Source organism: Brienomyrus brachyistius, chromosome 11, assembly GCF_023856365.1.
Source record: "Brienomyrus brachyistius isolate T26 chromosome 11, BBRACH_0.4, whole genome shotgun sequence".
NCBI lineage: Eukaryota > Metazoa > Chordata > Actinopteri > Osteoglossiformes > Mormyridae > Brienomyrus > Brienomyrus brachyistius.
In genome coordinates this window covers 15,116,626-15,134,254 of record NC_064543.1, presented here as the reverse complement: position 1 = coordinate 15,134,254, position 17,629 = coordinate 15,116,626, and the positions used below count along the sequence as shown (strand labels likewise).

The 17,629-nt window shown below is 39.9% G+C and overlaps 1 protein-coding gene across 1 annotated transcript; it reads left to right on the top strand.

Moving 5' to 3' along the window:
• Positions 1 to 32: 32 nt before the first annotated feature.
• Positions 33 to 14,828, top strand: rapsn (receptor-associated protein of the synapse, 43kD). The gene is made up of 8 exons (XM_049029994.1): positions 33 to 625; positions 1,795 to 2,133; positions 3,695 to 3,853; positions 9,729 to 9,827; positions 10,121 to 10,243; positions 10,579 to 10,632; positions 11,910 to 12,109; positions 13,372 to 14,828. The coding sequence occupies exons 1-8, from the start codon at positions 404 to 406 to the stop codon at positions 13,442 to 13,444; spliced, it is 1,269 nt and encodes a 422-aa protein (XP_048885951.1). The 5' UTR covers positions 33 to 403; the 3' UTR covers positions 13,445 to 14,828.
• Positions 14,829 to 17,629: the final 2,801 nt, after the last annotated feature.

The window sequence follows — 17,629 nt, the reverse complement described above, 5'->3', positions numbered from 1 at the left end:
TGTGGGCACCGCAGCCATTCGGAGATGCGTCCTGCACTGCTGCCCTTTCTTTCGGCGATCCGCCATGTCCCGTAAACGTTTTTAAGGATTCCAGCTTATGCCTGGGACTTCCTATCTCCCCCAGCAAGTACCTTAATTGATGGAGTTTTTGCATTCTTCTCTGATTCTCTCAGGCATATAGTGCTAGCTTCTAGGCTCTTCCAAACCAATTTTCTTCAGCCCACCAGAATTTCTGACCACCCATCCCTTAGCTCTTGGATTTAACAAACTGGACCACTGGTTCTTCTCAAGGCTAAGCTTTAGACAGCCTGCCTTCTTTTGGGGTTACTTCTTTTTCAGGTCTCCAGTGCAGGAAGCAGGAGATCCTTTCCTCCTTCCGCCAGTGAACAGGACACCAAAGCGGATGATTTTTATGAGGCATCTCATAACAGACATGGGCCAGGACCAAACCAAGCAGCAGATTGAAAAGGGTCTGCACCTTTACCAGTCCAATCAGACAGAAAAGGCCTTGAACATTTGGATGAACGTGCTGGAGAAAACGTCAGATCCTGAGGGCAAATTCCGGGTACTGGGGTGCCTCATCACTGCCCACTCTGAGATGGGGAAGTACAAAGAGATGTTGAAGGTAAGGTCCCCGCCTGTAATCCCAGACTGTCTTTTAGCGCTAACTGTTAACCAGGTTAGCGGTGTGAATAACACCAACTGCAAGAGAGAAACCCTATTTTCAGCATATTTTTAACATCTTGTCCATCATTTCTTTTCTTGAAAATGGCAAGAATTATATGTATTCTTTCACTAAATATGCATTTGACCAAAGTGTTCCAAGTGGCACCAGACTCATTTTCGAATGAATATCTACACTTTTGCTAATTTGCCCTATTAAATGTATTTATTTTTGTGATGGCTCAATGGATTATCTTAAATGGAGATCTTTGTGATTTGTGAGAGTCTTTCTTTTTCTTCTGAGAACTTCCCCACACTTGTACAAAGGGGCACACAGGCCATCCCAGCAGCTACTTAATTCAGCCCTGGTGTCCAATACTAATGGTCACAGTGAAGAAAGTCGTTGCTGTAAATCTCAAAAACTTGCTGTGGCCATTATGGATCTAAAGAAAATATGGGAGGCAGAAGTAAATCTTAAAAAGCCACCATGCCTGACACTCCACAGATACCTCTGCTGCCTATTATGTTCTTCCTGTCCCCAGTAGACAATGCAGTGGTCTTCAATCACACTGCCATTTGCTTCATGTTCATTTTTTTGAAATACACCAAATCCTTATATATCATGAGTTATATAAAGGTTAGCTGATTAGATCTTGTATTACTTGTATCACTTGCCAAAGGGTGTACAGTATGTGAGTATTCTCTCAGCACTAAAATCAAACAGCCACTTGAAAAAATCTAAATTTTCTACTGACCAGATTTATTGAATCCCCATCTAATCTACTGGAACAATTCTGAATAAAATAAAATAAAATAAGATCCATATGTCCTACAGCCCTGTAATGGAGAAGGAGTCAACAGACAAAAATCCAGATGTTATTCATCTTGTAACCTGTCAGTTAAATATGTTTGAAGGTGCTTGAAAGTGTCCGGCTTGAGTGTCTGTACGGAGTCCCATTCTGTATTTGCCCCATATGCAAATATCATCCAAAATGAATTTCAGTGCAATTTCATAACACAGTGACGGCAGACTCAACTTTTCTATGGTCTTTTTGGACTAAAAGGCCGATACGAGTGTCCTAAACATTAAACTTCAGAAGTTTTCACATGAACTTCTTACACCCTCGGCAGTACGCCCTAGCTCAGATCGACACAGCCCGGGAGATGGAGGACCCAGACTACCTGACAGAAGGCTACTTGAACCTTGCACGAAGTAACGAGAAGCTGTGCGACTTCCAGAAAACCATCTCCTACTGCAAGACCTGCCTGAACATGCAGGGCACCACCATCGGTCTGCAGCTGAACGGACAGGTGTGCCTGAGTATGGGTAATGCCTTCTGTGGCCTCAGCGTCTTCCAGAAGGCCTTGGAGAGCTACGAAAAGGCGCTCCGCTATGCCCACAACAACGACGACAAGATGCTGGAGTGCCGCGTCTGCTGTAGTCTGGGCCACTTCTACGTTCAGCTGAAGGTACCGTCCCCTAGACTGAGGAGAGTGCCGACAGCACCAGGAACAACACAGAAATGTTTACTAGCTCATTCGTCATTCTTGATGCGGAAGTAGCTATGAAATACCTCAGTGTCGCGCATCCCTGTTAGCGTCATGTTAATATGAAAATTCTAAAATCCTAACTTTTATTAATTCATTGAGGGTAGTTTCTGGTCAGTAAATAATGATCTTTTCTGACAAATAAAAAACGACAGATAATAAATATGCCAAATAATAAAAGAGATGTTGCTTAGAGCCATTTTTTTCGTACATTTTATTATCAGACGATTTTATTCCAAAGTGATGTACGATTGAGAGAGGAGGGTTAGCTAATGGTTGCAGTCATTGGGGGTTAAGGGTCTTATTCAGGGGCCCCCAGTGAAATCACTGGCGAACTTCCAATCACAGGCACAGTGCCCGAACCCACAGGGCCACACACTGCCCCTCCCAGTACGAACTGGAAGATCTTATGAAGTACATGAAAAAAGCAGCATAAAACAGTGGATGAGTAGCGGTTTCATAGCAGCTATGGTAGCATTAGGCAAAATCATGTATTGTGCAGAAACGAAGAATATGTGTTACGGGGGCAGAAAATGAAATTACATGTTTTAATGCTAATGCTAAGTATACCTGTGGGCTATGCAGTGTACTGTAGGGCAATGTGTATTTATGCTGTATAGGCTAATGTATCTAAATGTGCTTTTTTTCTGTAAAAACATGTAAAGATTTCGCTTGCTGTGAAAACAATTTATCCGATATTAAGTGATAATATGCAATTAAGTATCAGTTTTGCTTGTGCTTTTGACACATGTAGTAGGAAGTGTGAAGCATTCGGCTTTAGGGTGTTTTCAGTGGCTGGAAAGAAATTTCACAAGGGTTGCTAGTTCAAATCCCAGAAGTAGTATTATGCTGTTTAGAAAGGTGCCCTTTCTGCTCCAGTGAAATAGATGTATGGGAATTGGGGCTGCTGAATGCACAAAACAACTTTTGATTGTAAGAAATATTACAAACTAGATTTTGTCTTTTCCTCCCAATTGGTACCTTTATCATACACTGTATACCTAGATAACCAACTGTAGCCTCCAGAAAATACTTTTTCTAGGTAGATTTTTAGAACATCAATCTGGTTGTTCTTCTTTCACTGTGACACTGTAATCTCACTGTAACAACTTTAAGTGAGGATGACCTAAAATGTGAATTACAGTGTAGGGTGTCACTTTGTATCCTTAAAGCTCAGCACACATTCCAGTGCACACTAGTGAAAAGTAGTAAATAATATGACTGTCATAATAGGCACTTTGAACACCTAAAGTCAGTGATCACCGTAAGACATTTAAACAAATGTTATTTTAACACTTTTAAGTCATTTAACTGAAACACTTTATAGTTTCCTTAACATTATTTAGTCGGTATGTGGCTTAATATTTCGAAGGATATGATTCATTCAGAAGTTTGTTATTTCTGACGTTTTGCACCGTAGATTCTCTGGGTCCTTCTCGGTTGCCGTCTAACCCTTACACCCTGTTCGTCTGGGCTTTGGCAGGATTATGAGAAGGCCTTGTTCTTCCCCTGCAAGGCGGCGGAGCTGGTCAATGACTACGGCAAGGGCTGGAGTCTCAAGTACCGAGCCATGAGCCAGTACCACATGGCGGTGGCCTACAGGAAGCTGGACCGCCTGCCAGACTCGATGGAGTGCTGTGAGGTGAGGTGCATGGTCCTAGACCAGAGCTGAGAGCTTTGTGAGTGTATCAAAATGTGGAGAAATTACTGCTTACTTATTTAAGTTGTGTCAGCTATCAGTCTTCCACCCACTGGAACCTTTCACTGGCTGCATAGGGCACAAGGCTGGGATGTCCTGCCCACACACACAGTTCTATACTGTGGGCAATGTAAAGATGCCACTTAGCCATTGGATTGTGGAGGAATTTCACACCACATATGTGGAGCAGAGGAAATATTCAAACCCCAGATTCATTCATACCGTGGATAGTCGAAACTGCAGATGGAAAAATACCATGTATAACTGGATGCAGAGCAATGAACATCATGCTTGTTATACATTTTTGTAACGCAGACACTGTGGTAACGTGGCAATGAATGCGAACAGTGGGAATGGTAGAGGCAGACTGGATGAGAGTTCTGCTGGGGAGCTTGGATTTGGGGACAAAGGGAGATGTGTCATGTACTGGGTGTGACTGGGCTGGCAGATCACCATGTTACAGCCTGTACTCATTTGGCATGTGGTTTTAAACTTGTGAATCGTTCATTTCTGGAATTTTCCAGTAACCACGGTACTGAACTGAACTGAAACTACGGTTACTGAAAGCGTGGATACAGGGATCCAGTTCTATGTTGCATTTATCTCGTTTGCAGTTGCTCACACAAACACAAACATTGCTTTGCTCTCTCTTTATTGCTACCAATCTTGCCTTGGTATTGCCAGTTTTGAAATTTGTCGTGCTTCTACAAACTTCCCGCTTTCTTCTAGAAATCCATCCTCAGATGTGTGTATGAATTTTGCGTGACCCCCTGCGTCGATCGGGCTTCCTATGATGGTTTCGTCCCTGCCGTCTAAAAACATGCAGCTATATTTACAAGCAACATTTTACTTGAGGGGACATGAATAATGTAGTAGTACGCTCTTACTAAATGTATTAATTAACCAGTAACTAAATGTTAGTTACACACTGATCCTATGTTCGTTAATCAATCATAACGGATCCTGTATTTCATGTAGGAACTGTTAGTTCATAATTTGTTCTTGAGTAGTAACTGAATAACTAAGTTATTTGTGCCCCCTCAAGTAAAATGTTACCAATTTGCATTGTCCATAGTGTGTATAGTAATAGGTATGAGTCTGTATACTGTATATACCCTGCATTACAGTAACACCCCATGCAGGCCACTTATAACCCTGCCTAGAATCAGAGGTTAGTTAGTGGATCGACAGTCTTTGCAGTGTTTTCATTAGCTGGTTCATCTTTTAAAAAGTACTAAGTGTTTATGGTAGCTGGATAGATAAAGCAGTGAAATGCTTAGGGGTGTGAGGCAGTGCCCTGATATACTTATATGATTTCAGAGTGACTTCACATTTGGACCCTTTACCCACTGCTTTCTCAGACAGGTATGATGCTTGGGTACAAGTGTCGTAGTCATGTACCACGTCACAGTCATGTTATGTTCCAGGTCACATGACCAAAGTTATTTGCTATCATTCACCATCTTGCTGTAGCTCTCATTATGTGGTTATATCATGAAAGATTCTGGCCAGACGTCACATTTTGTGTCTGGAGCTCTGTTGAAGGACGTCCGTGGCACGTTGACGTTAATCACAGTGTGTGCTTATGAATATTTAGGGGGGAAATGGCACTCATAAGGTGATGAGAGGTGAAAATTTGTTTTAGTGAAATCTTTCTGGAACCATCTAGCAAATTAAATGAATAGGAAACTTTATATTTGCATTTTAAGATGTTGCTAAAACATTCATTTTGCAAAGTGCACAATTATTTTGGATTTTATGCAGCAATTTGGGCTGAATCCTGTTGGTAATCTTGTGCTCTTCAGCAAGTGGAAATGGATAAGAAACAGATGTCATATAATAGTAACTTGCTTTTTTGGATATTATATGCTTACATTTTGAAAGGTTTATCTAATGATGATCCAGGTGAATTCGAGCTGTCAAAACGTGTCCTCCCCAGGGGGATCGCAATGTTAAAAGTTGTCGACCATGGTGGGATGAAGGGGGTGTTGACAGTATCCTATTTCTCTACTATGGGGGGGGGGGGGTCCATCTTTCTCTATTATGGGGGGGGTGACTGGTCCTGACTGTATTTTTAAAAGCTTGTTCTCAAACAACTGTGAAACCACATTTTTATTAACAACCATATTTTGTGGAAAGAATTTCACAATAAATGGCTCTTACAAAAATGTGATTTTTTAAACTTGTGCTTGTGAACTTGTGTGAAAACATCTGCTTTACACTTTTACACTGGCACATGTGCAGAATGCACCCCAGTCAAGTGCCCCCCCCCCCCACACACACACACACACACACACACGCACACACACACACACACACACACACACACTGTGCTACCATTGTTTTATAACCTTACAGGGGTTGTGTTGTTTCTATCTCCTCTGTACCACTTGCACTACACTACACACTTTCCCGCTGTTTGTTTATTCGGCATGGAATTAATGCGCTGGGAGTAACTTATTTTTGACAAGCTGCCAGATAACAAAATCTTTACCCCTATGGGCATCAAATAAAGTTCAAATAAAGATGTTCTATTATTTCTTATCTTACGCATCACTTATGAACTTGCAGAATGATATTTATGTGAAGGATCCTCGGTTTGCCAGCCAGCTGGGAACTTGCCACCAAGGCATCGATTTGACTAAATGAACTTAACAGATGCGAGAAGGTTGTCCTCCGATCAGAAAAAAAAGTTCTCGGTTTTTTGCATTTAATCGGCAATTTATGGGTGATTTGACGACCTGACAAATTGTAAAAATCTCCAAATAAAGATTCCCAGGAAAGGTTAAAGAATTTGTCATGTTAACGATTTAGGAACCAATAACTTTTAATTGCGTATTTTGATTTAGCTATCTTATTCTGATAGATGTGTTTATATGATGCACTTGATTGGTTGATCAACACATCTGTTAGGAATAGTAATCGTTGACATCATTCATTAATTATTAATGCAATTATTAATCATTAATACATTCATCATGCAATATTTATACATGTTTATGTTTCGCATATCTTGATGCTGCAGCTGAGAGATGCACAGTTCTTGGCAACAGTCTGCATGACTGTAAAATAGCAATCTTGTAATGACACGTTATATACACACATACAGTATCAGTAAATTCTATCACTTGACAGACTAGCACTAGGTAGGTGGTCTGAAATAGTAGATGTTAACATCTATAAACAAAGGACATTTATGACCTTTGAAGAATATCTATTTATTCATTCTTTTTTTCTGCTAATTAGTATTTTTTTTCAGCAATAGCAACATGTCCTACATTAATTCTCAAATATAATTCGCATTTAATAAGATTTGATCTTGAGCTCATGCAACTAGGAATTCTTTACCTAAAGATGTAAATATCTCTTTACCTAAAGAGTATCTGTCATTTAGCACAATGTTTCCCAAACCAGTCCTCAGGGACCCCCAGATATTCCATAATTTTGCTTCCTGTGAGGAAGCAAAAATGTGGACTGTCTGGCAGGGAGTTCTGAGGGAGCAAAAATGTGGACTGTCTGGAGGTCCCAGAGCACCAGGTTAGAAAACACTGCTCTGACATGTTGCTAATATAGACAATAAGTTTTTTTTTAACAGATTATGTGTACACTGCAGCAGATGGGGGGGGGGGGGTGTGTTGGATCAGAGGATAAGATGGCTGTTGGCCACAGTTGCCACCAAAGACATGCACACTGCAGAGAGAGAGAATCTCTCAAATGTCTTATTTTTCTTCCAGAACTCATCATCTAGAGGGTAGACAGTTATCTTGATATTACCAAAGGTATTCTCGAATGGCATGTTGCCATCTGGATGACCATTTCAGAGACCTTGTTATGCAAGTGGATTATCTATTAGCTAAGTCCAGAGGGGATCTAAATGTAATGGCCTGCGTTGATACTGATTACATAGGTAAGGGTAGGGTGTCTGTCATCTCATATAAGATGGAACTAGTCTACAAGCTTAAAAACAGAATATCTATGGTGGTCATAATTTAGCCAGAAAAACATGCATGTCAAGGAAAGCTTTGAGATATAATGAGAATATATGCATGAATTAAATTTTGGGGAACACAGGGTTTTAGGTTTGTGAGACTTGAAGACTGTGTGGAACAGATGGGACCTGTTTAAGCCAGATGGGTTATATCTGAACCGGAGGGGCACCAGTGACTGGGAGATGCGAATGCTTGACATAGCTGAGGAATTTTTAAACCAGGGTGGGCAGAGTTGTGGCGTCAGGGAGCTTAGCGGCCTCCCTGGGAAGGGCATTAGAGAGCAAAATGAAAACCCTCTGTACAGCTCATTTAGAAACCTATAATGTATTAATCAAAGGCATTATGATCAGATAAGGACTGTAAAAGACATTTTAATGCTGTCCACAGTATTAAAGTTACATTGTATCAAAGATATTACAAATATTGATAGAGAACCATGTTTATATTTAAAAATGTATGTATTTTTATATATTTAATACTGATAGACTCGATTGTTTTAAAATGATTGGTGTAGCTCATTATTTTTAGTGACGCTGAGATTATGAATTCCAAATATCTGTGTAAATCTAGTGAAGTTCATGGTGCACAGCTCTCTTTCCTGATTCACACAGTAATGTCACGCAGAATGTGAATGGGGAAGGTAGCACGTGTCACGCCATTATCTTATGTCATTTCCTGCATCACGGTATAGAAAAACGTTTGTTTTATGGTACATTGCAAGATGTTCTGTTTGATGGCAGAAAAATGATCTCCAGTACTGCTGGGCCGATGGAACTAAAACCAGTATTTAAACTGCTCAAACTGTGAAAGATACACAGTCATATACAGGACTAATTTGTCCCTGCAACTTTAGCAGCTGGAAGCACTTCAGAGACGGGTTCAAACCGAGTGTCATTAGTACTTGGAGCAGAATGTGGGGCTTCTTGGCTGTATTCTTAAAATGACAGAAATGCACTAGACATGTTTCTAATCTTAGTCACATGCTGAATGATGCGCAAATGCAATGCTATCTATCTATCTATCTATCTATCTATCTATCTATCTATCTATCTATCTATCTATCTATCTATCTATCTATCTATCTATCTGTCTGTCTGTCTGTCTGTCTATCTATCTGTCTGTCTATCTATCTATCTATCTGTCTGTCTGTCTATTTCAGTGGTTAGATATGGATAATCTACATGTATCGTGTGGCGTGAGAATGTACAGTATGTCTGAGTAGCTTACTGCACTAATGACATCACCTCTGACTTCAGCGGGATTTCTATGTCATACATACTCTAATACCCCTTGTATGAGGCTCCAGATAGTATTTTATATACAGATGTGACACCTAGACTCAAATTTGGTAGTACAGCAGTTCTTGTAGTAAAACCTACATTATAGACGGAAGAATAGAAGGTAGAGCGGAGAGCACAGCACTCTGTTCGTGACCACTGAGTAACTGAAGGTATTATTTTACTCTCACAATCTGACAGTGCTCTGAAGATAGGACATGAAATAACAGCACACCTGTCTACCAAGGCTAGCTTGGTTTTTCTGGTTTTAGAAAGGGAGTATAGTTATAGTTATACTGTAATAAGTAACTGGAGTAACATATAAGGTTAAGCTAGAAGGCAGATAAAGGCAGTTTTGTTGTGTCCTTTAAATTTTGCATTAGATTATTAAAGAATATAATTACCATCTTATGTGAAATAATAACCAGCTACAATGAAATGCAAAATGTATCCATAAGGCCACAGTATGACAATACTAGCTGAATGGTGCAAATTAAAACACTGCAAATCATTATGTCTTAAATGAAGCTCAATGTTGTTTCTCTTTCCCAGGAATCAATGAAGATTGCGCTGCAACATAAAGATCGTCCTCTGCAGGCGCTGTGCCTGCTCAACTTCGCAGACATCCATCGCTGCCGCCAGGACGTTGAGGTAAGGTGTCAACATCCCCTCATTTCTATGAAAAGTTGCTCTTCCATAACTATCATTTCATGGATATACTTTCATGTAAAACAATTACTGAGTATATGGACATGTATAGTATCTCATTTTTCATTGTCCATTAATTAAATATGAAGCCTCCCTCATTGTTACTTTATTGTAACAAATGTAACATTTTGCTTTAAGATACGAAGGTTGTGTTTATTCCGTTGGTTTTTCCTGAATCAGCTGAAAAAGACCTCATTACCTCGATTGTTTTGTTTTTATCTTGTCCTGCTGTGCAGAAAGCATTCCCGCGCTATGAGTCGGCTATGTGCATCATGACTGAAATTGGCAACCGCCTGGGACAAGCCTCCGTATTCTTGGGCGTGGGGAAATGTTGGCTCCAGCGGAATGAGCTGGACAAGGTCTGAGCTATTCGTATCTTAAATTTATTACGAATGACTTCTGTCCTTTAGGAATTCCTTTGATACAGTGTCAGTGACTGTTTACTGACATCACAATGACGGTGAAGTTGTAAGCATGTCTCTCTGTTCTTTGTTCTGTAGTTAATCAAGTTGAGCTTATTTCATACTGACACATAAAATATAAAATATACCTTCGAATGTACAATTTTTCTGAAAATTTTTGCATGACGTGGATCACAGATTATTATTATATGTTATCAGGAGGTATGTGAGTTTGATGTGGTAATTGGATGTAAACTTAAATCGACTATACAATACTTTCTCCGAATTTTTAGGCTCTAGAATCACTGCAGAGGGCAGAAGAGCTGGCTGAGGGGGTTGGAAATAAGGTAAACTTGTCTCTCTGTTTACAATATTGTACTGACCAGCTACAGAAACATACATCCTATGACAGAATTATTACTTGTAATATATTTGAAAACATTATAATGCATTTTCATTCAATGGGGCTAAAAGGTAATTTACAGTAAGATTGTGAATCTATGATTATGGACTTTGGGTGTGTAATTACAGGGTGCAGGTCTGTAACTGGGAATTCTGGGGGCATTTTGGAGTGATATTCCATAGCTTTGGTGTTTATAAATTTGGATGTGTAATTATGGCCTGTCTTATTTTAGAATATGGCTTTGCAGCTGATGATGACATTGTATGTTTCATAAGCACCGTCTGTCAAATGTGTGCCTGTAATTCCAGTTTATGTTATGGGTCATAACTGGTTTTGAGGGTCTAACAGCATTGACTATGTATTTATGGTTAGTCAGTGTAACATTGTCATGTGGATCAGTTCTTCTGAAGGTATGCAGTTGATTTATATGGTATTTGTCATTTTCGATCTCTGACTAGAGTTTGTGTCTGTTATTTTCAGTGTATGCATGCAACTGTATGGATCTGAAGATTTAGTCTTGTCAGTTCATGGTTTGGTTCTCTTCAGATGTTCTAGTTTAATTATAAACTGTGCATGTGTGCTATGGAGTGTGCTTTTAAAATGGCAGAATGTACTTTGATGGAAGAAGGGTCTACAAAACCTGAGGTGCAGTTCTGGAATGATTATTTAGTGTGGAATGAGCATCTGATAGAATGTGTGGCAATGTGGTCCTCATGACAGGGGCATTTTTGAGTTATTCCAGACAGTCAATTTTAGATGATTGGATGACTCTTCCTCATCTGTTTTTATGTAATGTTCCGTAGCATATTTGAAATAAAATGCCACAGTCCAGCTCAACCCTGACCGCGAAAAGCAGTTGGAAGATGGACATCATAGTCCACATATATTCAAAAATATTGCTCTAGAGCATGTTTTAAGAAAAAATAATGTCAGGCTTGTAAACTTGCATTGCCAATAAGATTTTAATTGCTAGCTTGATCACAACATTGTTGTACATGTACATATTATCCCTCTATTATGGCCAAATGAATCCTGCCTTAATAGTAGTTTTTCTACACATCTTTCCCCGATACTTCATTTGTTAAAAGTCTTCTGGGTTTTTCCCCCCACAGATTTCTGTTAATGACCCCCGGACACCTGATTATCAGTGGGTTTGCCCCGTTAGCGGCACGTGTGCCCAAACACAGAGTGATTCCCCCCGTCCTCTCCTTTGTGCTGCAGCTCTGCTCCCTGAAAGTGCACTGCCTGAACGAGAGGATCTTCCGCAAGAAGGAGCAGCAGGACGAGCTGCGGGAGCAGGTGGTGAAGTTCCTGCAGTGTGTGGAGGAGCTGGAGCTCTACTGCGGCATGTGTGGGGAGTCCATCGGGGAGAAAAACCAGCAGCTCCAGGCCCTGCCATGTTCCCATATCTTCCACCTCAAGTAAGAACCTCCCCTGGTGCCCCTCCCCATACCCCAGCTATGCATGAAACACTGAGGCTAAGGCTTTAATTGCCGGAAATCAAACATCTTCCACAAATTTAAAGACAAAAATCTTTAAGTCATTCATAGGTTTTGAATAATTTATAGCATATAACTTATGAGCATATTAAAATAAAATTCGTAGATACTGACTGGTAGATTCTCAGTAAGATATAATACAAAATCTTCTAGACAGAGAGATTAAGAACAGTGCCCAGTGGGTGGCGCTGTTGCCTCAAACGTCCAGGGTTTCAATAACCCCCCCCCCCCCCCCCCCTGGGCTCTGTGCAAGTGTGGAGTCTGCATGTTTACCTTGTGTTACACCGGTGAATGAACACAAGTGGCTGAGGGGTTTGGCAACAGATGAGTTTGGTTTAAAGATAACCAGGAGGTCAAACAAAACGTTAGCATTGTTTTAAATAAACAGCCAGAACCTGCTTCATTCAGTTCTCTGACATTCGCCTTGGTCTGGTTACCAGGACAACCAAACGGAAAGGGATCAGGACAGCTGCTTAAACTAAACACCATAAATGACAGGTGGAATTCCTCACGGAGGCATGTAACAGCCACCGTCTAATTTGATTCTTCATTGAGAAAAAAAATTAAATCCTGTTGGTCCTGTATTGTTCACTGTGAAGCACTTTGCAGAGGCTCATATTCGACATTTACCTCTACAAATAAGACCAAAGTTTAGAGTCACACAGATGCTGGACGTGCTTATATTCAGATAGACAGACAGACATACAGACAAGCAGGTAAAAACTAAGCCAAGATTGTGATGGCGACTGTTCTGGTCAAACGTGTGACCCAGCGATAGATCAGTGTTTTGCTCTTACTGTTTCCCCAACTGTCTCTCTCAAAATAGAGGTAGCATGGAATTTGATGACAAACCAAGCAGACACCTTGGAAATAAATGTAAAAGGAAATAAGTGAATGACAAATTAAACAAGGGACAAGTGGATAAGTTTTAGTAAGCCGCACTTTATTAATAAAGCTGTGACTTTCATGTATCTTTATACGGGTCGTAACAGAGCCCCAGTCTTGGCTATAACATCACATTTAAACAAACTAATGCTCCTTGTGGTGTCTGTTGATTACAAGCTGATTTTAATGCATCACTCTCTGTAGATGAGATTTTAGAAGCAACCTTATCTCTGTCTTCTGGAAAATTACCTGGAACCCCACCAAAGTTCAACAAGACTTTATGGTCTTAATCCTGACAGATGCCTCCAGTCGAATGGGACTAAGGGCTGTCCGAAATGCCGCAGATCTTCCATGAAGCCTGGTTTTGTGTGAGGAAGCCAGCCGACTGGTAGCTGTACAGCACACGGCACCATAGAAACCCAGCAGTGCCTCCAGGGTACCGACTACCTTTCACAAACTCCTGTTCGGGCGCAGTGGATGCAGTTGTCATACAGTGACGGCGGAGAAGGAAGACGTTTCCGAGTTTTGCAACTCAAGCCCCGATTAAAGCCCACTGGTAAGAGCTTCCCTGCTGGAGGCATAGTTACGGATGGGAGGGCTGCAGCCAACATTCCCTCTTCCTTCCACCATCTCGTTTATGGTTACTAAAAACCATTTTGGTCTCTATGTATTTCTTAAGGAAAATCAAACAAACAAACAAACAAAACAAAAGAAAAACAGAAAGTTCATGAATCACAATTGATACTTTCCTGTTTCTTTCCTGGCAAGACAGAGACGGGCCTTGGGTTGTCTTACAAGCACCGGTGCCTGTTAAGATATGAGAGGGATTGGTCAGTTTGGATGTTATTCTTCACAAACATCTCCACAAAACCAGAATTTTACCACGTTTGTGATTGGTAGGAAAATGAAGGGTAAATGTGGAAACCGTTTGAGTTACCCATATATAATTACTGTGACTTAAAAACATCTCTGGGTCTATTTTTTTTTACACATTCATTGACTTTTAATATCTGGTTAAATGAACTGAGCAATACATTTTGGGCCAGTATACACACTGCAGAACAATTGTTTAGGGAAATACTCTGGTCTTGGTCACAGAAAACAATAACTGGAATATTCTGAGATTTGATCATGCTCTCTGAAGTTGCTTGTAAATTACTGATGGTCAGGTTTATTAAGCATTTCTACAGTGTGAACTTCAGCCATGTAAACGTCCCGATTCTTAAGTCTCTTCAGAGTAGCTCACTGAAGTTGACGCATTATTATTTCTTATTAATTAACTTGTGAAATAAGCTACGGTCAACTATCACTAAATTTATGTCATGTAGTTAAAAATAATACATTACCATTTCTAGAATTAAACTACATTTAGTTTATTAGTTTATCTGGTTTATTTTTAACGGTGTTGCCACTTTCTGAGCTTTTTGCTGGAATATTTTTAAGGCTTTCAGTGGAAAGTCTTAAAAATCCCAGGAATCAACTGTTGTTATATTTTGAGAAAATAAAATGCTGTAACGCATCCCCTAAAATCTTATTCCTCACATATATTATTACCAATCCCCCACTGCAAAAGATGAAGTGATGATAATGTGAGATTCTGATCATTTTAATATACAAAACCACTTTCCCATTAGCTAAAAAGGAAATTGTACTACATACAAAATGAAGTGGTATAATTTTACTGCAACATGTTTTGTTGTGAATGCATTGGTAACTGGAAAATGAAAAATTTGATCAAATAAAAATTCCAAATGTATCACTTTTTTGTCCCGTTTTATTAAAGGGTTGATTTTAATTAAATGATTTCTCTATCATGCAATAAAGACTTAAATTTCTGAATAGTGCACACAGAGTTGCACACTGGATGCATTGAGCTCATTCATAATGAATAGAGTCATTTTCACTGGAGTTGTCATATTGGAACATAACTCTTGCTGAATTCTGGCATAATCCCACAGAGGAGAGTATGGCTTAATCAGACAGGGATCCTTTAACAGCTGCAGCACTTGCCTTTATGGACCTGTCAGGTTCCTGGGGGGTTGTGATACTCAGCATTGGGAATCAGACTACACCTTCTTTCCAGGCTTAGCTTTCCTGTTGGCTGAGAGTGCAGATGGTGTTACACCATCATAAATCTAAGCATATATTGGGCATCTCAGTCTGTTTCCTGTAAAAAGAAAAAAAAAATGTTTATCCATCAAACGGTTATTGTTTACCAAGTTCCCAGGATACGTGTCTCTGGAGAAGAAGATTTTTGAATAACTCCATTGGAAAGATAATAATCTATATGGAGGGACTGGATATTTCAGCATAACCTCTGCAAAGATCATCCATTATCTGCCAAAAATATCTTAGCAAGGACCTTCCTGTGCCACCTTATTTTGGGAAATCATGGGTACTTGTGTGAAATAAGGACTTTATTAGAACTTTATATATGTTTTACAACTGAGGAAAAGAAGTCAGTTAAAAAATGTGAATGTCCCAAACATACATTTATGTAATATCTTGATTCGAATCAAAGACTTTACCCAGAGCAGACCAATGCACATGTGGTACGGGAATTCAGCAAGGTAACAAAACAAAAGATCACATTGTGGCAATGAAAGTACAATTTGTTTTTCATATATTTTTATACATAAAATAATTTCCCTGGCGACTGATTAAAATTATGTGTATTGCCATCTTGTGGTTCAAGGTAGGAATTACAAGTTTGCGAATTCATTCAAAGTAGAACTGTACTGCTCTTGTGGTTTGCGGACAGATGGTTTTGGTTCAGTGACAGAGTGACTAATCAGGAGAAACCAAAATCCGGTCTGGGGTGTGACATTCCCAAGCTGAAACTCCGTCCCACTCCTGCCCTGTTTAGGTTGTAAATGAATTTGCTTTTCTATCTGATTCACAACTGCTAATGCTAGTACCATTTCTGACTGGTTTCATTAAGTTAAAAAGGTCACTTAAGCTTTGAATATTTGATATGCAATTGTCAATCTAAATGAAGCCTAACCTTATCCTGCACAATAGGATACCGAGGGATTCCGCACACCAAAGACAATGCACAAGTTATGAAACACTGACTTAACCCTGAAATCGAACCTTTATTTTGTACTGGGATATAGTCGTTTTAAAATGTACACTCCATTAAGGCTGCGTGTGGTTCCGCGTGTTAGTATGATGGGAAGGTTAATGGCTTAAATCCCACGGCTAGAAGAGTGATTTCACCGTTGGCCCCTTGACTCCAGTTGCTCCAGAGATACTGTCTGACCCTGCCTTCTGCAAAAAATAAGTAAATGTATATAAAGCAACTGTTATTTATTAATTTCATGTTATTTTTTCCCCTTCATGGCTTGTGTTGTGGAAAGGTTTTTCGTATATTATGCTCTATTAGGCATTATTAAGCTCTTAGCTCTTGGTAAGATATACACCGACGACTATCGGTGCTGCTTCTCCGGCGGCAGGAGCACCGCAAACAGCTTATGGGAATCCCTCTAGTTCGGCCCTGTCAGCAGCTGGCCTGGACAGATGTGGGTGCAGTGTTCAGACGCTGGGGGTCGCCACCCAAATCAGCGGAGCCAGCAAGAAACAATAACAGCGTTATACTGCTCCAAAGATATTTTATTTCTACAAAAGGCAAAGCTGTGCATTTATACAAAGTAAACAAGCATCTCCAAATAGGAGGATTTCTGGAGAATTTTGCATTTTTTGCAAGATTGGAGATCCATAAGGAACTTAAAGGAATCGAGGTAAAGTAACAAAAGTGATTTTCATTAATCGTTTTTATGCACCATGTGACCCTGACCAGGATACTAGGTTATAATTGATCTATTTCAATGCCTGTTGGTCAATGCAATGTCAATTTATCATTTTAAGGTAAAGTGTCCCCTTCGGTACCACTACAGCTTCACGCCCGCAGCCCTGAAACATACCGTACGGGTGAGTGATGCGATGGGCTGACAGATGAAATATAACTTAGGCTTAAACTGGTTTAATATATATATATACTTTGCACAAATTGCTGAATACGTAGCCTACAACGAAACAATATTTTATAGTCAAACAATATGTACGATACAGCTAAACATTAAGTGAATAATAGTTTTGCTTTAAGATTACAAATTACACTAGTTTAGAAATGATTGCCAAGTTTTTTTTTCTTTTCTCCGTATATTGTCTATATTTCATACCTCTGGGAATCAGATGACGAGATGAGTAAATCAGATGACCTGGCATCAGGTCTCGGAGTTCCCATGGCTTGCGCCCTGCTATTCTTGGGATAAGTCTGGATTCGTTTCCGTTTCACCGTGACCCTGCACTGGATCACCAGTCGAAGCAAAAACGCAAATTGGAGGCTTGAAAGCGATTGAGCTGACTGACGTGTATTTTTGGATCTAAACACATCCATGAACTCAGTGCATGGATTTAGCTAAACCGAGTGTGGTGCATGTCATGTATGAATACCAATAGGGCGATTTGGCTTTATATAAAGTGTAACTTAATTAAATGCGGAATATGACTTTTGAATTAGATGCACGGCTGCATTTCTAGACGGAGCCTTTTCAG